At 36.1% G+C, this 23,793-nt stretch overlaps 1 protein-coding gene across 4 annotated transcripts; it reads left to right on the forward strand.

Annotated features, from left to right (window-relative positions):
• The first annotated feature begins 17,267 nt into the window (after window positions 1–17,267).
• Window positions 17,268–23,661, forward strand: LOC133616115 (DNA-directed RNA polymerases I, II, and III subunit RPABC5). Of its 4 annotated transcripts, none has more exons than XM_061975226.1 (3): window positions 17,268–17,355; window positions 19,561–19,666; window positions 23,418–23,661. In XM_061975226.1, the coding sequence occupies exons 2-3, from the start codon at window positions 19,572–19,574 to the stop codon at window positions 23,524–23,526; spliced, it is 204 nt and encodes a 67-aa protein (XP_061831210.1). In that variant the 5' UTR covers window positions 17,268–17,355; window positions 19,561–19,571; the 3' UTR covers window positions 23,527–23,661. The 4 variants fall into 4 exon arrangements, with proteins under 4 accessions (XP_061831210.1, XP_061831207.1, XP_061831206.1 ...); XM_061975223.1 differs by having other exon boundaries at window positions 17,276–17,361; XM_061975222.1 differs by lacking the exon at window positions 17,268–17,355 and adding an exon at window positions 18,149–18,285.
• Window positions 23,662–23,793: the final 132 nt, after the last annotated feature.

Here is a 23,793-nt window from a genome sequence, read left to right on the forward strand (position 1 = left end):
CGTGGAAAGTTTAAGTGTGGGCTTTAGTTGATATAACAATTCTACGGCGGGGGTGCAGGAGGCGAGCCTCAGCCGGTGCGTCTTTTGCAGCCGTTTTATGATCGCTCAGCACAAGAAATACTTTACACACATACAGTTGTTGACAAAATACACTGTACATTATATACCTCAGCTAACTAAACTATGGAAATGTATAATATAGTTCATATAGCAATACAGTCTCACTGCACAGCAGGCCAGCAGTTAGCCGAGTCATTGCGCAATCCATGTTGCGGCACTGAGTGACGTGCCTCAACTGGCTGCTGTTCACCGCACCGTCTCTTCTCAGTATTTGAACGGCAAATGTGAAAATTCAGCGATTTTGAATAAAAATAATCTAAAACTGGTGAAGTTAAATGGAAAATAACTTATAGTATAATCACTGGATACATATAACAATTAAAAAATTTTTTTTTCTTTTTACATTTTTTTTCTTTCCATGATGGCAGGTGAGGCCCCGCCTCACATGCCTCTAGTGACTGCACGTCACCGATATATATATATATATATATATATATATATATATATATATATATATATATATATATATATATATATAGTATGGGCCAAAAGTTTGGACACACCTTCTCATTCAATGCGTTTTCGTTATTTTCATGACTATTTACATTGTAGATTGTCACTGAAGGCATCAAAACTATGTACTTAACAAAACAAGGTGATCTAACTGAAAACATCTTCTATATTCTAGTTTCTTCAAAATAGCCACCCTTTGCTCCGATTACTGCATTGCACACTCTTGGCATTCTCTCGATGAGCTTGAAGAGATAGTCACCTGAAATGGTTTTCACTTCACAGTGTGCCCTATTGGGGTTGATTAGTGGAACATCTATTTGATCCTTACAAGCTATTTCATCCTTACAAGCCTGTTTCGCAGGTGTCTCTGCTCTTCAGGGGATTATATATATATATATATATATACATATATATATATATATATATAAAATAAAATACAACAAAAAAATAAAACCCTGCCTAAATAGGGCAAAATAGAGGGGGAGGAGATATGGAATGTGAAAATCATGTTTAAACAAATCGTTTGACGATTTGTTTAAACATGATTAATCACATTATTGAATTTGGATTAATTGTGATTACTCACAATAAATTACTTGATTACATAGTTTTAATTAACCTTAAAAATACCCCAAATGTTTAACACAAAGGTAATGTTAGTGTCGTGATGTCATAGACAAAAATATATATATATTATTTGAATCTACGTCAACTATTTGTTCAACATTTTAACAGTTTTACCTCAAGCACTCAGGCTACCTGTGTCTTTAAAAGGCGGTGCCTGCTGATTGACAGGTGACGTCATGGTGCCGGAGCGGAGTTAACTGTTTTAGCGGAGGGTGATGAAGACAGCCTTGAGATGTAGGTGGCAGCACACTCCTGTGGAATTTCTTCGCCGCATGCTGTTAACACGCGTTAACAAAGCAAAAGTGAAAATGGGTCGGTGTCTGTGTCTCTCCTTGACAAGCATGGCATCGCAATAATGACGTAACACATGTTATTGAAAGTAACGGCAATGTCTGAAACACTTATTTAATCGTGAGATGATCCATTGTCAATATTATCACTACCAATGATTAATAATAACACGAAGCTTTGTCTTTAGGCATAAATATTATTGTTGTACATGTTTTACAAATTCAACAAATACCTACATATGTAAATGTCAAAGTGGCTCGAGTATCTTTCTCTGCCTAAAAGCTTTTTTCTGTGTTTTACTCTGATTAGAGTCTGATCAACAAATTGAAGGCCAAATCACAAAAATCCTTTTACGCTCTTTTTCCCCCCAGGTAAAAATATCGGTATTGTCAATGCTGTTCGTGCACTTACTTGGTATCGAATCGATACAAAATAATTTAGTATCGCCCACCCCTGGTGAATGTCAAAAAGTTGGCTATTCCTAACAAAGATCATCGAGCCCAAGCAAGAGAACTCCCTGCCCACAAAGTTCAACATTGGAGTCAAACAATGGCTCCCTGCAAAACGGTAATATCACCCAAATAAAAATGATGTAACTTAGCTGCTGTGTGTCTTTAGCTTTCACAATTTGGTTTCAATAGACATAAAAAGCATCGAACTTTATACATTAAAAGAATATTGAGGGCTTTGATGCACCGCCATGTAACCGTACAGCCTTTAATCGATTCGGGTGTTATCTTGATTCACAGTTGTTCTTTGATGCAACATATACTGGGCGTGGATGGGTGAAAAGTTATTAAAAACATTCAAACGAGCGTCATTACATTCAATAAAAAACACAAAAAATAAAAACATTTACATCTAGATTAGTGTAAATGTGTCGACTTTGTGACTAGAATGATCGTTTTTAGACAAGTACGATAATTCCTGTTACTATTATTCCCTTTTTCACATACGATTGAGTGAGCAAAAAAATAAACTAAAATTAATAAACAAAAACTATTGGCTCTCATTCAAATCCTTTCAAACCCTTCATGTTTCCACCATTGTAAAAAAAACAAAAAAAAAACAAAACATCAACGATGTAAACACTTTTTTTTCTAAGATAGGCACAGTGCACAACAATGTACATTAATATTTACATATCTCTGTAAACATGCCAGATTATAGAGAATATGCTCATTTTTTGTCCGTAGTCCCTAAAACAGGGATAGGGAACCTATGGCTCTCGAGCCAGATGTGGCTCTTTTGATGACTGCATCTGGCTCTCAGATAAATCTTAGCTGACATTGCTTAACACGATAAGTAATGAATATGTCCGCTGGTAATCACAGTGTTAAAAATAAAGTTCAAAATATAAAACATTCTCATGCATTTTAATCCATCCATCTGTTTTCTACCGCACCTGTTCAAGAAGTCGCATTAATGGTAAGAAGTATTTTATTTATTATTGGTTAGCTTCAGAATAACAATGTTATTAAAAAGAAAAAGAGACTTATTATACTCTAAAAATGTTTAGTTTTATTTAAAAATGCAGGCATTTAGTTGTATTCAGTGTTAAAAAATATTATATGGCTCTCACGGAAATACATTTGACAATATTTGGCTTTCATGGCTCGCTCAGCCAAAAAGGCTCCCGACCCCTGCCCTAATAATTACTTTAAAATATATATATATACAAATATATTTCAACACGAATATGTAACTGAACAATATTGACCCCATTGCACCAGCACTATTGGTGTTGATTACACATCGATAGCTGGCTGTGAAGGATCACGTGGTTCATATGTTTAGCAATTTAAAAACATGTTATAATAGTTTTAATTAGAGATGTCCGATAATGACTTTTTCCGATATTGTCCAACTCTTAATTACCGATACCGATATCAACCGATACCGATATATACAGTCGTGGAATTAACACATTATTATGCCTAATTTTGTTGTGATGCCCCACTGGATGCGTTAAACAACGTAACAAGGTTTTCCAAAATAAATCAACTCAAGTTATGGAAAACAAATGCCAACATGGCAATGCCATATTTATTATTGAAGTCACAAAGTGCATTATTTTTTTTAACATGCCTCAAAACAGCAGCATGGAATTTGGGACATGCTCTCCCTGAGAGAGCATTAGGAGGTTGAGGTGGGCGGGGTTGGGGGGGGGGGGGGGGCGGGGTTGAGGTTTAGGGGGTAGCGGGGGGGTGTATATTGTAGCGTCCCGGAAGAGTTAGTGCTGCAAGGGGTTCTGGGTATTTGTTCTGTAGTGTTTATGTTGTGTTACGGTGCGGATGTTCTTCCGAAATGTGTTTGTCATTAGAGGTGTCCGATAAATGCGTTAAAATGTAATATCGGAAATTATTGGTATCGGTTTTTTTATTATCGGTATCGTTTTTTTTTTTGTTTTTTTTTAAATTAAATCAACATAAAAAACACAAGATACACTTACAATTAGTGCACCAAACCAAAAAACCTTCCTCCCCCATTTACACTCATTCACACAAAAGGGTTGTTTCTTTCTGTTATTAATATTCTGGTTCCTACATTATATATCAATATATATCAATACAGTCTGCAAGGGATACAGTCCGTAAGCACACATGATTGTGCGTGCTGCTGGTCCACTAATAGTGCTAACCTTTAACAGCTAATTTTTACTAATTTTCATTAATTACTAGTTTCAATGTAACTGTTTTTATATTGTTTTACTTTCTTTTTTATTCAAGAAAATGTTTTTAATTTATTCATCTTATTTTATTAATTTTTTTAAAAAGTACCTTATCTTCACCATACCTGGTTGTCCAAATTAGGCATAATAATGTGTTAATTCCACGACTGTATACATCGGTTGATATCGGTATCGGTAATTAAAGAGTTGGACAATATCGGAATATCGGATATCGGCAATAAGCCATTATCGGACATCCCTATTTGTCATTCTTGTTTGGTCTGGGTTCACAGTGTGGCGCATATTTGTAACAGTGTTCAAGTTGTTTATACGGCCACCCTCAGTGAGATCTGTATGGCTGTTGACCAAGTATGCATGGATTCACCTGTGAGTGTGTCAAAAGCCGTAGATATTATGTGACTGGGCCGGCACGCAAAGGCAGTGCCTTCAAGGTTTATTGGCGCTCTGTACTTCCTCCTACGTCCATGTACACTGCGGCATTTTATAAAGTCATGAATTTTACTTTTTGAAACCGATCATTTTGAAACCGATACCGATAATTTCCGATATTACATTTTAAAAAATGTATCGGCCGACTATATCGGCAGTCCGATATTATTGGACATCCCTAGTTTTAATATAAACATATTTATGCCTGCGATGAGGTGGCGACTTGTCCAGGGTGTACACTGCCTTCCGCCCGAATGCAGCTGAGATAGGCTCCAGCACCCCCACCCGCGACCCCGAAAGGGACAAGCGGTAGAAAATGGATGGATGGATGCCAAATGGTGCAGGTTTGTGCTGGCATTGAATTATATTGTGCTGCTTGTTGTGGCTTTTCTCCATTTAATAATGAAAGCTATACACAAATATGGAATAAAACATATATTGTTGTATTTTCTGCCTCACTGAAATACAACAGGCTGGATAAATGGGCATCCAAAAATAGACTCCCCCCCCATCTTGAGCGCCAGATGGTACATCCCTCCTCTGCTCTTCTTCTCCCTCCTCCCTCCAGTGTCCTCCATCTCTCTGCTTTCTGTCATTTTCTTATATTAAGGGCATCCAGAGACGGCTGCGTTGCGTCCATACGTTCATTATTCCACTAATTGCCAGGGAGCTGCAAGAGAGGTATGTTGTGTCCATTTTGTCTCTCACTATATAAACAGCAGCAGGATGTATTAGGTAGGCATGTTTTATCTTATGTGTCCACAATACTAATTTCCCCTCACACATTTACTGATGTCAGTCCATTATGGAGCTCATGTGAACTTTCACTGACGCTCTGAAAAGAAATCAGGCCCGTCTATACGTCCTTCCTCCATCTTGTCCTCCATTTCTAGTCCCATGCATGACTCATGGAGTTTAACAATTAGATAGGAAACACAGATCACATCTGCACGACATTGCATCAGGGGTTCCGCACTTAAATCAAATATTTAGACAGTGACCATGAATAAGTGCCGCAGCTGCAGCAGCAGTGGTGTTGGGTGTTGCATATTACACAAGCTACTTGTCTTCGTCTACTGAAAAGGACGCAGTGCTGTAGTGAGACAGGTTGTTTTTTTCTTCCCCCCAGCAAAGCATGAGAAAAAATACTAACAATGCATTTAGACTTATCATGTATGCATCCTGTTACTATTTCCTCAAGGTCACAGTTAAGGCCCTGCTTCCACATGGCTGCTAAATCCTCGTGAGAACCTGCGTCCTCTGCAGTGGACGTTTGTGTTTGGTTTATTAAAAAAAAAAAATCAATAAATAAAGACTCAAACGTCCCCTGCAGAGGATGCTGGTTCCATGATCATGTTTTAACATTTTAACAGTGCATCATTTTTTTCCACATTTTGTTATGTTACAGCCTTATTCCAAAATGTAATAAATTCATTTTTGTCCTCAAAATTTTACAAAAAAAATACCCCATAACTATAATGGGAAAGTTTAGTGTTTTTTTTCTAATTGCAAATTTATTAAGACATTTAAAACATCACATAAGTACAGAAGTATTCACAGCCTTTGCTCAATGCTTTGTTGATGCACCTTTGGCAGCGATTACAGCCTCAAGTCTTCAAGACGACACACCTATCTTCGGGCAGTTTCGCCCATTCCTTTTTGCAGTACCTCTCAAGCGCCATCAGGTTGGATGGGAAGCGTTGGTTTTCATCCAGCATGTCTCTTTACGTTGCTGCATTTATCTTTCCCTCTATCCTGACTATAGTCTCCCAAAGAGTTCAAACTTTGTCTCAGACTAGAGAATTTTGTGTCTCATGGTGCTAGAATATTTCAGGTGCATTTTGGCCATTTTTTTTTCACAAACTAATGTCTTCCAACTGGCTACTATAACACACAGGCCTGTTTTGGTGGATTGCTGCAGAGATGCGTGTCCTTCTGGAAGGTTCTCCACTCTCCACAGAGGAATGCTGTAGCTCTGACAGAGTGACCGTCGGGTAGTGATGGGTCCGGCAACACCGATGCATCGGCGCATGCGTCGAGCTCATAGAGCAAAACCCTGTGTCGGTGCGCGTACCGCTTTTAGAAATTCACGTGACCGATCATGAGCTGTTTTGGTCACGTGACCGATACGCGAACTGTGTCGCACTGACGCCTCCTGTGTGCCCTGTGAGCGTGTCTTTTCTACAGCCGGAGAAATAATAACTAAGAGAAATCGTCTAATATGTAATACGTCGGAAAAACTTTTTTTTTTTTTTTTTTAATAAAAATGTGTAAAAAAATTAAATTAAAAAAATTCCCAGTCCACAATCATCCACAACACGTTCTCTTAGATTTCCATGTTATGATACATGTTCACATTATTTATTGACTGTATCTAAAAAAGATAAAAATATATTTTTATTTAAATGAAGATATGAAATAATCCTAAATGAAATACAATGACTTGGTTTGTATTATTGTATATACTAGACCAGGGGTCACCAACGCGGTGCCCGCGGTCACCAGGTAGCCCGTAAGGACCAGATGAGTCGCCCGCTGGCCTGTTCTAAAAATAGCTCAAAGAGCAGCACTTACCAGTGAGCTGCCTCTATTTTTTAAATTGTATTTATTTACTAGGAAACTGGTCTCGCTTTGCTCGACATTTTTAATTCTAAAAGAGACAAAACTCAAATAGAATTTGAAAATCCAAGAAAATATTTTAAAGACTTGGTCTTCACTTGGAATAAGCGGTAGAAAATGGATGGATGGATGGGTCTTCACTTGTTTAAATAAATTCATTTATTTTTGACTTTGCTTCTTATTACTTTTAGAAATACAATTTTACAGAAAAAATACAACCTTAAAAATGATTTTAGGATTTTGAAACAAATATACCTTTTTACTTTTTAAATTTCTTCCTCTTCTTTCCTGACAATTTAAATCAATGTTCAAGTAAATTTATTTATTTTTTATTGTAAAGAATAATACATATTTTAGCTTCTGTTTTTTTCGACGAAGAATATTTGTGAAATATTTCTTCAAACTTGCTATGATTAAAATTCAAAAAAAATATTCTGACAAATCTGGAAAATCTGTAGAATCAATTTAAATCTTATTTCAAAGTATTTTGAATTTCTTTTAAAAAAATTTGTTCTGGAAAATCTAGAAGAAATGCTGATTTGTCTTTGTTAAATATTCTAACAAAGTGCAGATTGGATTTTAACCAATTTAAAACATGTCATCAAAATTCTAAAATGTATCTTAATCAGGAAAAATGACTAATGATGTTCCATAAATTCTTTTTTAAATGTTTTCAAAAAGATTCAAATAAGCTAGTTTTTCTCTTCTTTTTGTCGATTTAATTTTGAATTATAAAGAGTCGAAATTGAAGATAAACTATGTTTCAAAATTTTATTTTAAATTTTTTCTTGTTTTCTCCTCTTTTAAACCGTTCAATTAAGTGTTTTTTTTCATCATTTATTCTCTACAAAAAAAGCTTCCGTAAAAGGAAAAAAAAATGTACGACGGAATGACAGACAGAAATACCCATTTTTTTATATATATAAATTTATTTATTTAGCTATTTTTGTTTAAATCACACTTACGTGTAACTTACAAATGACAATATATTTATTTATTTAAGTGTGTATCAAACTGGTAGCCCTTCGCATTAATCAGTACCCAAGAAGTAGTTTTTGGTTTAAAAAAGGTTGGTGACCCCTGTACTAGGTCATAAAATCAGTGTCAGTTGAGTCGGTCCATAGGTTGCCTGTAGGGATTTTTAATGTCCAGCAGATGTCAGTATTTAGTGACACAGTATCGACACTGTATCAATACAGTTTTGCAATGTGTCGAAACGCTTCATGATGCCTCATCAACCCATCACTAACGACAAGTATTATGACAGGTAGTAGTGACAACACGTATTAGCGGCAATGACAATAATCCAGCACTGACTGGAGGGGAAGGCAGGTTTAAATAGCAGCTGGCTGATTGACACCAGGTGTGGCCAGGTGCCAATCAGCCGCAGCTGAGGGGAAGCAGCACTCAGGGAGACAATGAGGAAATAACCAAAATAAGAGCGTTGACAGGAAATGACAGAGGAAAAACTAAAACTTGACCAAACTGTCAGGGACAAGTCTGACATTGAGGCTGTACTTGCTGCCAAAAGGTGCAGTCACGTCTGGGTCGCATGTTTATGCGCTGGTCGTTTCCCTAAGATGCAGATGCACTGCAAAAAGTCAGTGTTCAAAAAGAAGAAACATTTTTTTACAAAAATTAGGGGTATTTTATTTGAACTAAGCAAAATTATCTGCCAATAGAACAAGAAAATTTGGCTTGTCAAGACTTTCCAAAACAAGTAAAATTAGTAGAGATGTCCGATAAATGCGTTAAAATGTAATATCGGAAATTATCGGTATGTCCGATAAATGCGTTAAAATGTAATATCGGAAATTATCGGTATCGTTTTTTTTATTATCGGTATCGTTTTTTTTGTTTAAAAAAAAAAATTAAATCAACATAAAAAACACAAGATACACTTACAATTAGTATCGTTTTTTATTATCGGTATCGGGGGGTTTTTTTGGTTATTTTTAAAAAAATTAAATCAACATAAAAAACACAAGATACACTTACAATTAGTATCGTTTTTTTTTTATTATCGGTATCGTTTTTTTTTTTTTTTTTTAATTAAATCAACATAAAAAACACAAGATACACTTACAATTAGTGCACCAACCCAAAAAACCTCCCTCCCCCATTTACACTCATTCACACAAAAAGGTTGTTTCTTTCTGTTATTAATATTCTGGTTCCTACATTATACATCAATATATATCAATACAGTCTGCAAGGGATACAGTCCGTAAGCACACATGATTGTGCGTGCTGCTGGTCCACTAATAGTACTAACCTTTAACAGTTAATTTTTACTAATTTTCATTAATTACTAGTTTCAATGTAACTGTTTTTATATTGTTTTACTTTCTTTTTTATTCAAGAAAATGTTTTTAATTTATTTATCTTATTTTATTTTTTTTATTTTTTTAAAAGTACCTTATCTTCACCATACCTAGTTGTCCAAATTAGGCATAATAATGTGTTAATTCCACGACTGTTGATATCGGTATCGGTTGATATCGGTATCGGCAATTAAAGAGTTGGACAATATCGGAATATCGGATATCGGCAAAAAGCCATTATCGGACATCCCTAAAAATTAGCTAACCTCAATGAACCCAAAAATACCTTAAAATAAGTATATTCTCACTAATAACAAGTGCACTTTTCTTGGTAGAAAAAAAACAAAAACCTTTTTGCTCAATATGTTGAAAAATATTCTTAAATTAAGTAAATGCTAGTGCCATTATCTTGACATACTGATATGCGCTCGGCATCATGATTTTTTTTTCATGCTTGAAGTAAGAATTTATTACTTTAAAAATGTAATGTTATACTTGTGAGTGTTAATGACACAGCTTTGCATCAGTTGATATTCTAGTTTCAAGCATGTTTTTTTCAATATAGGTCATAAAATCTCAGCAACAAGCTGTAATATCTTACTGAGATCATTTAGGACCAACACCCTTAAAACAAGTAAAACACTCTAACATAAAATCTTTTTAGTGAGAAGAATGATCTTATCAGACAGAAAATAATCAAATATCACCCTTCTTTGAGATATTTCATCTTACTTAGATTTCAGTTTTTGCAGTGTGGACGTCAGGAAACAGCGTGCAGGAATGATTTATTCCAATAAATCAAGCCCCAAATACAAAAGGGTGCCTACAGCACGGGAAGTGAAAGTTAAGAACAAGCCAGAACAAGAACAAGAAGCAAAAGAACCAACGTAACTGCGCCAGAGGCAGGAATAAATAGCTCTCTGATTAGTGACCTGGAGCAGGTTAGCGTCCCGACCACTAATCAGAGGCAAGTGACGCTAATCAGCACCCATGGCAACAAATAAAACAAACCAGGGTGCGGAAACAGAACTAAATCGACAACCAAGGAAATACCAAACTAAACAAAACATGATCCGGGCAACGGATCATGACAGGTGCATCAACAAAGTATTGAGCAAAGGCTGTGAATACTTATGTACTTGTGATTTTTTATTTTTAATAGATTTGTAAAATGAAGAACTATTTTTTTTACACTGTCATGGTGTGTTGTCTGTAGAATTTTGAGGACAGAAATGAACTTATTCCATATTGGTATAAGGCAGGGGTCGGCAACCCAAAATGATGAAAGAGCCATATTGGACCAAAAATACAAAAACACATTTGTCTGGAGCCGCAAAAAATTAAAAGCCATATTACATACAGATAGTGTGTCATGAGATATACATTGAATTAAGAGGACCTAAAGGAAACTAAATGACCTCAAATGTAGCTACAAATGAGGCATAATGATGCAATATGTACATATCGCTAGCCTAAATAGCATGTTAGCATCGATTAGCTCACAGTCATGCAGTGACCAAATATGTCTGATTAGCACTCTACACATGTTAATAACATCGACAAAACTCACCTTTGTGCATTCATGCACAAAGTTAAAAGTTTGGTGGACAAAATGAGACAGAAAAAGGATAAAACACGTCCTAGGAAGTCGGAGAAAGTTATATATGTAAACAAACTAAGGTGAGTTCAAGGACCGCCAAAATTAGTAGGACAAAACGGTGCTGCCAAATACTCGAATCAGTGAAGCATGTTTAATATAAACAGTGTGATTTATAACAATTAGGGAGGTTTGTGTCATGTTTGTCCTCCTACAGAAAACATACTAAAACAAACAAACAAAAATTTCCCCCTCATCTTTTTCCATTTTTCATACATTTTCTAAAAAGCTCCAGAGAGCCACTAGGGCGGCGCTAAAGAGCCGCGGGTTGCTGCAATAACATAAGAAAATGTGGGAAAAGTGAAGTGCTGTGAATACTGGATACTGCTGTCTGAGCCCAAATGATCAGGATTATCTTGGTGTCTGTTTGCTACCCCCCCCCCCCCCCCCCCCAGTGAAGCAGTACAGAGCTGACCTTATAAAGACTCGTCCTGACCAGACCACACTTCAGTCCCAGAATCCATGGAAGCCAAGGCCAAGCCCACAGCTCCCACGCCCAAAGGGCCATCCAAAGCGGAGAAGAAGGAGCCAGCAGCCCCGCGTAAGGCTGAACCCGCCCCTGCAACGCCCGAACCGGAGATTCCACCTCCCCAGGATGGGGCGGCGGAAGATGCCTGCAGCACGGACTGTCTGGAGCACCTGAAGCCCTTCCTCATCGGCGGCGCCGTCGTTGCAGTGGGGGCCATTTTGTTGGGGGCCGTCCTGCTGGCCAGGAGAAACTAAAAGTTTCGACGTACGAGAATGGGACTGATGAGTTGGTTCACAGGTCGCCACGCTTGACATAGGAGGCGGCGAGTCACTAAACTTTTTTCTTTTTCGGCCTTTAGACGTGTATAGTCATTCTAACAATATGCATGAAATGAAATGTATCATTCCCTCTATATAAAAAAAAAATTACACTGTAGTGCTCAGTATACAAACTTTCCAAAAGTAGCCTTTTTTTTATTTTATTTTATTGTTTGCAATATTGAGCAACGTTTCATTTTCCAAAGCGCTCCAGAAAAATGGTATCCGGGATTATCTAGATTACAGGTGTCAAATTCCACATCATTTTATATGGTCTGCAAAAGCCTAGAAATAATATGCCATATATATATATATATATATATATATATATATATATATATATATATATATATATATATATATATATATATATATATATATATATATATATATAATCCATCCATCCATCCATCCATCCATTTTCTACCGCTTATTCCCTTTGGGGTCGCGGGGGGCGCTGGAGCCTATCTCAGCTACAATCGGGCGGAAGGCGGGGTACACCCTGGACAAGTCGCCACCTCATCGCAGGGCTATATATATAATGTACTTATTTATTTATCTGTACAAGCCACTCTCTGAGCACCTACATGTCACTAAACTAAAGACTTATGTATTGTCTTTCTCACTTATCTCCCATTATCCTATACTTACGTATACTTGCTTATATTGCCTGGTTGAGCCTTTTGATTAACACCTCACAGCTCCCCCCCTGGGGCGTCTGCCCCTCTATTAGAGAAGCACTGATCTAAGGCACTGGTTCTCAAATGGGGGTACGCGTACCCCTTGGAGTACTTGAAGGTATGCCAAGGGGTACGTGAGATTTTTTTTTTAAATATTCTAAAAATAGCAACAATTCAAACATCCTTTATAAATATAAATAAAAACCTATCTTTTTTTCCAAAAAGAAAGACCACTACAAATGAGCAATATTTTGCACTGTTATACAATTTAATAAATCAGAAACTGATGACATAGTGCTGTATTTGACCCTTTTATCTCTTTTTTTCAAACAAAAATGCTTTGCTCTGATTAGGGGGTACTTGAATTAAAAAAAATTTTCACAGGGGGTACATCACCGAAAAAAGGTTGAGAAGCACTGCTCTAAGGCAGTGGTTCTCAAATGGGGGTACGCGTACCCCTGGGGGTACTTGAAGGGGTACGTGAGATTTTTTTTAAATATTCTAAAAATAGCAACAATTCAAAAATCCTTTATAAATATATTGATTGAATAATACTTCAACAAAATATGAATGTAAGTTCATAAACTGAACATCAAATCAAGTAGGCCATTCCATTCATTAAAATGCAACAATGCAATATTTAGTGTTGACAGCTCGATTTTTTTGTGGACATGTTCCATAAATATTGATGTTAAAGATTTCTTTTTTGTGAAGAAATGTTTAGAATTAAGTTCATGAATCCAGATGGATCTCTATTACAATCCCCAAAGAGGGCACTTTAATTTGATGATTACTTCTGTGTAGAAATCTTTATTTATAATTGAATCCCTTGTTTATTTTTCAACAAGTTTTTAGTTATTTTTATATCTTTTTTCCAAATAGTTCAAGAAAGACCACTACAAATGAGCAATATTTTGCACTCTTATACAATTTAAAAAATCAGAAACTGATGACATAGTGCTGTAATTTACTTCTTTATCTCTTTTTTTTCCAACCAAAAATGCTTTGCTCTGATTAGGGGGTACTTGAATTAAAAACAATTTCACAGGGGGTACATCACTGAAAAAAGGTTGAGAACCACTGCTCTAAGGGATATATAGATAAGTGATATCAAAGACAACCGCGGTAAAACTCCCAAAGGTTTGTAAAAACCCTTGTGATCACGAAAAATCGTGATTGATAACCGCACTTTGATAAACTATCAGACAGTTAGTATTTAAGCTTGCTCCCTTAAATACTAACACGAATCCAAGAGACATTAACGTCTTTCCCTGTTAAGAAAACGACATACCCCCCAATCTAAACTTTAATAAACAAACAGATTGCTGTTTGAGCAAACAAAGATATTTAACTTGAACCTATCAGTGTGATGGATATTTACACAGAGGAATACAAGACACAGGTGATTTTACAGCGCGTTCAAGGACCGTTGAACAGAGTAGGACGCCACAGCGCCCGCCAGGACACTCAAGTGACAAAAACATGTACATTAGATGGCTTTCTACCAGTGTGTCTAGTTATTTTAGTTATCAAAAAAAAACTAGGTCAAAAGATTTCAGTGTAGTACTTTTTGAAGACATTCAACAATACGACAATAACCGCGATAATTTTGGGCCACAAAAACCAAGACCATTACATCCCTTTATGTGTCAATAAAACACTTTATCTTTTCTTACTACATGGGAATGTAAAAAGATTTGATAGTAATTTACCATACAAAAACAGTGGTACCGCTTTTCCATTTACAGTAATGCACTGTAAAAACAACAACTGTAGATTTTACGGTATAACACAGGCAGCCCAGCCCATTTACAGTAATATGATGTAAAACTGTTTTTTTAACATTGTATGTAAAAAAATAACAATTAATTGCAAAGGGAATCGTGTAATGAGGCGAATACTAGTGCGTTTATATTTTATTCATTGTTTCAAGCGGCGTTCTTAGGGCAGCCATAACTGCGATGTGGCCTTCAAGGAAAACGAGTTTGACACCTCTGATCTAGATTTGATGCTATGTTTTTGAAAAGAAATTGAGGAAACTGCTATGATATAATCGATGTATGTTAAAGTGTGTATATGGCAGACTAGTGTTGCAAAGTTATTTCTTTATGCAGAATAACAAACAATGTTCTTGTCAAATGACACAACACCGTGTTCTGCATCGGTATGTTCACTTCTTATCGTAAATACTTAGCTTAGTGCAGTCATTAGAGGTCCGGTATCAATCAGGTTCATCGGCTGCCGTTGAACCTTGGCTTCATTTCACTGTGCTGTGTATTCCATTGAAAAGCTTATTAATAACTAAGTATGGGTATAGGAGCTTTCTTAAGTGCTAATGTAAAGGAAGTGGAGCTTAGAAATGTTCAGTCGATCAGTCATCATTTATGTCATTCACAAGCCCTGTTAAAAAAACACTTTTTTTTATTTTGTTAACAATTTGTAACCCCGATTGTCATAATTAACCTTGTTTGTGTGTGTTATTCAGTACATTCTACACCCCTATAGCTCATTCTAAGGATGCAATACCAAAAAGTAGAACTAACGTCACCTGACATTGTACAAATCAGTGTACAAAAAAAAAAAAAAAATCTTCTTTTAATAACTTCAACAGCGTATAAATGCAATAATTCAGGTAGGATTCCTCAGTTGGCACATATAGTGTGCTGTAGCAAAATATTAATAAATAATAATGATGTAACACTGCTGATGGTCATGTATGATGTTTAAAAAAGGCAATGACGGTGATGTTAGAAATGATAGCATTTGTGTGCTCATGATGACTGTAATGATAATGATGGCTGTGTGTGGATATATTTTTATATTTTTAAAAAACAATAGATTGTTTAGGCCTACGCCACTCTTCCCCTATAGTAGTGTATACTAAGAACGTGGTTGTGATGCAGCCTTAATTAAAAGAAGTGAACCAACCTCAAATTTGTATTGGATTTTTCTGATAGTGAAAAAAGGTCACTTTACAGGTTTTTGTTTTAACAAATGAATTCATCATTAGGTAACAATAATTGAATGTATCGTAAAAAAATATATAATAAATTATTTTATTCTGAAGGTCCAGGCCGGGAAAGTTTCCGGTCACGTGACGTAGTTAAAAACACACACGTTCCCTGCCTTGAAGTCCGAATAGCTAATCATACATCCTGACTTTTCTTGTCATTTATTTGGCGGAGAGCAACTGAACCGATGAGGGTGATAGTGAAAAAAAGTCACTTTACAGGTTTTTATTTTAACAAATGAATTCATCATTAGGTAACAATAATAGAATGTATCGTAAAAATTAAAAAAATATTTTATTCTGAAGGTCCAGAATCATACATTCTGACTTTTCTTGTCATTTATTTTGGCGGAGAGCAACTGAACCGGTGATTGTGATAATGAAAAAGGGTCACTTTACAGGTTTTTGTTTTAACAAATGAATTCATCATTAGGTAACAATAATTGAATGTATCGTAAAAAAATATATAATAAATTATTTTATTCTGAAGGTCCAGGCCGGGAAAGTTTCCGGTCACGTGACGTAGTTAAAAACACACACGTTCCCTGCCTTGAAGTCCGAATAGCTAATCATATATCCTGACTTTTCTTGTCATTTATTTGGCGGAGAGCAACTGAACCGGTGAGGGTGATAATGAAAAAAGGTCACTTTACAGGTTTTTGTTTTAACAAATTAATTCATCATTAGGTAACAATAATTGAATGTATTGTCAAAAAATAAAACATGTTTTATTCTGAAGGTCCAGTCCGGAAAAGTTTCCGGTCACGTGATGGGGTTTAAAAACACAAGTTCCCTGCCTTGAAGTCCGAATAGCTGCTAATCATACATCCTGACTTTTCTTGTTAGTAATTTGGCAGAGAGCAACTGAACCGGTGAGGGTAATAGTGAAAAAACGTCACTTTGCAGGTTTTTGTTTCAACAAATGAATTCATCATTAGGAGGGGGCGACTTGTCCAGGGTGTACGCCGCCTTCCGCCCGATTGTTGCTGAGATAGGCTCCGGCGCCCCCCGCGACCCCAAAAAAGGGAATAAGCGGTAGAAAATGGATGGATGGGTAACAATAATTGAATGTATCATAAAGATAAAAAAAAATGTATTCTGAAGGTCCAGACCGAAAGTGTTTCCGGTCACGTGATGTGGTTAAACACAAAAAAAGCTCCCTGCCTTTAAGTCCAAATAGCTAATCATACATCCTGACTTTTCTTGTCATTTATTTGGCGGAGAGTAACTGAACCGGTGAGGCTGATAGTGAAAAAGGATCACTTTACAGGTTTTTGTTTTAACAAATTAATTCATCATTAGGTAACAATAATAGAATGTATTGTAAAAATAAAAAAGATTTTATTCTGAAGGTCCAGAATCATACATCCTGACTTTTCTTGTCATTTATTTTGGCGGAGAGCAACTGAACCGGTGAGGGTGATAGTGAAAAAAGGTCACTTTTCAGGTTTTTGTTTTAGCAAATGAATTCATCATTAGGTAACAATAATTGAATGTATTGTCAAAAAATAAAAAAAATATTTTATTCTGAAGGTCCAGTCCGGAAAAGTTTTCGGTCACGTGATGTGGTTAAACACACAAAAAAAGCTCCCTGTCTTGAAGTCCGAATAGCTAATCATACATCCTGACTTTTCTTGTCATTTATTTGGCGGAGAGCAACTGAACCGGTGAGGGTGATAGTGAAAAAAGGTCACTTTACAGGTTTTTGTTTTAACAAATTAATTCATCATTAGAAAACAATAATATAATGTATCGTAAAAATAAAAAATATTTTATCCTGAAGGTCCAGAATCATACATTCTGACTTTTCTTGTCATTTATTTTGGCGGAGAGCAACTGAACCGGTGATTGTGATAATGAAAAAAGGTCACTTTACAGGTTTTTGTTTTAATAAATGAATTCATCATTAGGTAACAATAATTGAATGTATTGTCAAAAAATAAAAAATATTTTATTCTGAAGGTCCAGTCCAGATAAGTTTCCGGTCACGTGATGTGGTTTAAAAACACAAGTTCCCTGCCTTGAAGTCCGAATCGCTAATCATACATCCTGACTTTTCTTGTTAGTAATTTGGCGGAGAGCAACTGAACCGGTGAGGGTGATAGTGAAAAAACGTCCCTTTGCAGGTTTGTGTTCCAACAAATGAATTCATCATTAGATAACAATAATTGAATGTATCATAAAGATTTAAAAAATGTTTTATTCTGAAGGTCCAGACCGGAAGTTTCTCCGGTCACGTGAAGTGGTTAAACACACAAAAAAAGCTCCCTGCCTTGAAGTCCGAATAGCTCATCATACATCCTGACTTTTCTTGTCATTTATTTTGGCGGAGAGCAACTGAACTGGTGAGGGTGATAGTGGAAAAAAGGTCACTTTGCAGGTTTTTCTTTTAACAAATGAATTCATCATTAGATAACAATGATTGAATGTATCGTAAAAATAAAATATTTTATTCTGAAGGTCCAGACCGGAAGTGTTTCCGGTCACGTGATGTGGTTAAAAACACGCAAGTTCCCTGCCTTGAAGTCCGAATAGCTAATCATATATCCTGACTTTTCTTGTCATTAATTTGGCGCAGAGCAACTGAACCGGTGAGGGTGAGTTGAGTAAAAGATTATATTTTATTTAGACAGACGTTTAGGGGTATTTAATAGTAATTATTTAAGTTGATAGAGATAAAGCTAGCGTTGCAGCGTTAGTGCTAACAGCAGCGTGGGTTGTTGTTAGCTAAACATAAGGTAACCCATGTTAGCAACACAAAACGTTGAAACAAAAAACAAATCTGCCTGGAGCCTCAAAAAATTAAAAGCCTTATATAAGTCTTATAATGAAGTCAACACATGACGTAAGTGTCTATATTAGCTTACTATCAAAGTAACTGTGTCGCAGGCTGAAGCACATGTTCGTTGACAGAAATGTAATATTTATTCTACACATTTTTACAACATTAAGAAACCATAAGTAAATCAGAAGCTACTCAGGTGACAAAACTCCTGGAAATTACTGGCTTTTAATGGCAAAAGGTATAGGTGTGTGTCCAAGTTAAGACTGTCTTTTAATATAATTATTACAATCTTTGGCAATATAGGTAATGTTTGCTGTGGTCTGGAACAACATGGCACACAAACAACTATCAGAAATGCAGCCAATATTATGATAATAATGTGTCATAAGACATGCAAAAGTAAATTATATACAAAGAGGATAAAAGTAAAGGATATTAAATGAGCTCAAATATACCTACAAATGAGGCATAATGATGCAATATGTACATACAGCTAGCCTACATAGCATGTTAGCATTTGGGCTAACATGCTAGTGTTGATATAGCACTCAAACGAGTCAATATCAACAAAGCGCACCTTTGTGCATTCACGCACAGCATGAAACTTTTGGTGGACAAAACGAGAAAGGACTGGAAGATTTTACATGTAAACAAACTGTTGAGTCACAGTCCACACTATGGCGGGTTCAAGAAGCGGCAAAATTAGTAGGACAAAACGATGTTCACCAAATACTCTCATCAGTGAAGCATACACACAAACATATTAAACAGTGGGCTTTCTAACAATTGGAAAAGTTTGTGTCATGTTTGTCCTCAAACAAATAACATACTAAAACAAAAAAAATATGTTTCCCCATCTTTTTCCATTTTCAATCTTTTTTTAATAATGCCCCAGGGAGCCACTAGGGCGGCACTAAAGAGCAGCATGCGGGTTGTTAACATTAGTTAACATAAAATTGTACTGCATTGCAAATTATAGCTGCCATATAATACAATAAATAAATGACTGACTGTTAATTCAATAATTATTTGTGGATGTCCACTTTTTAATTATGTATTGAGTTGAGGGAGGTTTTCTTGTTTCCAGGGATCTTAAAAATGATCATCCCAGTCCGGTGCTTCACCTGTGGAAAGATCGTGGGTAACAAGTGGGAGATGTACCTTGGTCTGCTCCAGGCTGAGTACACAGAAGGGTAAGACATTACGACATTTTGAAATGTTCTATAATGTGTAATACGTTTGTATTAAGTATATATAGTAAGCGCCAAGTAATTCTTGCACGAATAAAATGGCCATTTTGACTGTGTAAGGACAGGACACATTAAAAAATGTTTCACTTTGTTTTAAAATGTTCTTTATTTTTTTATCAATTAAGAATCGTTACAAATGAGTATTGCGATTCATTTGAAAATATAGTTTTTACATCTTCAGTCAAGGCCAAAAATATTGGCACCCCTGCCTTTATTTTGTTTGCATTGGAACACATAACCCCCACCCCAAAAAAAGCCAAATCTGATTTTTACACAGAACTCCAAAAATGGACTGGGCAAAATTATTGCCACCTTTTCAAAATTGTAAGAAATAGTTGTATTCTAAGCATGTGATGCTCCTTTAATTTGGAATTAAACTCACCTGTAGCAAGTAACAGGTGCTGGCAATATAGAAATCACTCTTGCAGCCAGTTAAAAATGGAAAAAGTTGACTCAACCTTTGTGTTGTGTGTATAACAATGAGCATGGAAAGAAGAGCAAAAAACTCTCAGAAGATTTGAGAACCAAGATTGCGGAAAAGCATGGACAATCTCAAGGCTACAAGTCCATCTCCAGAGATCTAAATGTTCCAATGTCATTAAGAAGTTTATAGGCCATGGCACTGTAGCTAACCTCCCTGGACGGAAGAGAAAAATGTATAAAAGACTGCAACCAAGGATTGTTAGAATTGTGGATAGAGAACCTCAATCCAATTCCAAACAAATTCAAGCTGACCTGCAGACACAGGGTACAACAGTGTCAGCTTGCACTATCCGTCGCCATCTCAATGAAAAGGGACTCTATGGTAGGACACCCAGGAAGACCCTGCTGCTGACAGACATAAAAAAGCAAGACTGGAGTTTGCAAAAACTTACCTGAGGAAGCCAAACTCCTTCTGGGAGAACATCCTGTGGACAGATGAGACTAAAGTGGAGCTTTTTGGTAAAGCACATCATCACACTGTTTACAGAAAACAAAATGAGGCCTTCAAAGAAAAAACACCATCCTACAGTCAAACATGGTGGAGGTTCACTGATGTTTTGGGGTTGCTTTGCTGCTTCTGGTACCTGATGCATTGACTGTGTGCATGGCATCATGAAATCTGAGGACTACCAAATAATTTTGAGGCATATCAGAAAGCTGGGTCTCCGTCAGAGGTCATGGGTCTTCCAGCAGGGCAACGACCCAAAGCATACTTCAAAAAGCACACAAAATGGCTTAAGACAAAGCGCTGGAGAGTTCTGAAGTGGCCATCAATGAGTCCAGGGGCCGTATTTATCAAGCGTCTTAGAGTGCCATTTTACACTTAAGTCCTGAGAATTAGCGAAATTTAGTCCTACTCTCAAACTTAAGAATAAAAGCTATTTATCAACTTTCTTAAGTCTAAGAATCACTCCTACTCTCCACGATATTTAAGAGACCTTCAAAGGTGTCCTAAGTGGTTAGGAGTTGCCAGCGGGGGATGGCACTGAGGCGAACGGAGCGGAAGGATGTCCTGGCTTTGTTTGATGACGAGCAGCTGATCAAACGGTATCGTTTAGACAGAGCGGGTATTATTTTTGCCACAGATTTAATAAGGGGCGTCAACTCATCAGCAACATCACTCAGCAGAGCTTTCACAGCATAACTAAAGGTCATCACAATGCTTCGATATCTCGCCACTGGGAAAATGAATTGGAAAGAAAAGGAAACATTTATTTTTGATTCATTGCCAATATTGTTTGTTTGTTTTGTATTATTTTGTAGTTTATTGTCAAAATATACACTCCCATTGTCCACTTAAATATTTCTAAGATATTTCTTTATTCTTAGACAAGGGATTCCCTTCCGTGATTGGTCATTTCTATAGACACATAAATGACGTCACCTAAAATTCCGTTTACGGCACATAGTAATGTCGTAATTCAGCTCTGAGTGTGACACTTAAGATTCAGTCCTACACTTCGCTGAAAGTGTGAGTAAGACGCTTGATAACTAACTTAAGTGCAGCTTTCAGCGAATAATTTATTTACTCATAAGTCAACTCTTAGCAGACTTCTTAGGAGTAATTCTAAGACGCTTGATAAATACGGCCCCAGATCTAAATCCTATAGAACATCTGTGGTGATATCTAAAAACAGCAGTTGGGAGAAGACACCCTTCAAATCTAAGAGACCTGAAGCAGTTTGCAAAAGAGTGGTCCAAAATTCTAGTAGCAAGGTGTAAGAAACTTATTGGTTACAGGAAGCCATTGATTTCAGTTATTTTTTCCAAAGGGTGTTACCAAATATTAAGTTGTGGGTGCCAATAATTTTGTCCAGTCCATTTTTGGAGTTGTGTACAATATCAGATTAGGCTTTTGTGTTGTTTCAATGCAAACAAAATAAATAAACATGTGAACATCAAAGCATTTGTAATTTTAACAATTTTCTGGGAGAAGTGGTGCATTATCTGACAGAAATGCATGACTGTATGTTACAAATATTTTATTTTACTTTCAAAAAAGCTTGTTAAAATGAAAATAAATCATCTGACTGACTTATGATTTCAAAGCAAGTTGTCCACCAAATAGTACACTGTAAAAAAGACAATGGATTTTACTGTAACAAATGTGGTACCGTTTTTTTTTTTTAAATTTACTGTAATGCATTGTACAACCAACCACCATGGATTTTACGGTAAAAACTGTCATCTCAGTTGCTCTAATTTTACTGTAAAAACTGGTACTATTTTTTAATTTACAGTAATACACCGTAGATTTTACGGTAAAATTCTGGCAACAGAGCGGTCAGTTTTTCATTGCAAAATTTGCAGATTTTTACAGTGTATGTGAACACAGGCAATTATTTAATAACGGTTAATATTCATACTGTATATTATTCACTGTTAAGACAGCCCTCCCGTTATGGCCCTCATTGAAGATGAGTTTGACACTTCTGGTCCAGTCTATAATTTGCCTCCAACACTTGTGAAATGCATTTAAAAATAGTACTCACCTGGTTGCTGTGAAATGAACGAAACTTACTGTTAAGAATTTCTTGTAACCATTATGCAATTCTGATCAAATTAACTTTGCGATACTTGTTTTATTTATATATAAGGAAGCTACATTTACAATTTAGGTAGATTTTTTTAGATTTATTTCAAACTGCGATAAATAAGATTGCACAGTAGTTCTTTCTAAAATGACAAAGATTCTGATTTAATGAAAGCATATTGATAGAACATTCAAGGTTTAGCTCAGGGGTCGGCAACCCCCTTTGTTACTGAAGATAAATAGTATGGAACCGTAACAACACAGCTTATAAACTTAAATACAAGAGTGTGGTTTGCATTTTGAAATAAATTACTTATTTTCAGTAAATGCTGAATGCTTGTTTTTGAAAACATCTTTCCAATTAAAATGTTTTGTCTGCCAATTTCTCACCACTTATGAAGCACAAAGGTAAGGTAGCCTTGTTTGCAGTGAAGGCAAAGGAATCTGTCGTTTTATTCCTTTTTGGGATGTATTCATGGGTTTTTTTACCGGGTAGCAGCACTCTCAGGAAGCTGAGAATACGCTTTTTTACTTTATAGGTATTCATTTAAATCATTTCCAGCAGCTGTACAACTACCTGCTTAAATAAAAGAGCAGTATTGTTCGTCAGCTGCTTCGTTAACATTATGCTGCTCTCAGCGATTGTAAACTTTTTTTTTTTTTCCCCCACCCATTTAGTGATGCTCTAGATGCCCTGGGCTTGAAGAGATACTGCTGTCGAAGGATGCTCCTCTCTCATGTGGATCTTATTGAGAAGTTGTTGAATTATGCTCCCCTGGAAAAGTAATTACAGCTTCCTTCATGTATGTTAGGCGCTTGGACATGTCTTATTTTTATTTTGATGTCAAATGACAAGAATGTTGCTTTAACTACAGTATACACATTGAAATATTGTTTTTCTGAATAAAGATGGTAAATGTCATTTATTTCTGTGTGAGTCAGTTGTATATCAAAGTCAATTACATTTTCTTTTGTGGAAAAGTATCACTCAAAATGATGAGTCTTCAGTAAAACTTTGGGTTGCCAATCCCTACTAAAGAGCAAACCAAAAAGT

This window comes from Nerophis lumbriciformis, linkage group LG15 (assembly GCF_033978685.3).
Source record: "Nerophis lumbriciformis linkage group LG15, RoL_Nlum_v2.1, whole genome shotgun sequence".
In the NCBI taxonomy this organism is placed as follows: domain Eukaryota; kingdom Metazoa; phylum Chordata; class Actinopteri; order Syngnathiformes; family Syngnathidae; genus Nerophis; species Nerophis lumbriciformis.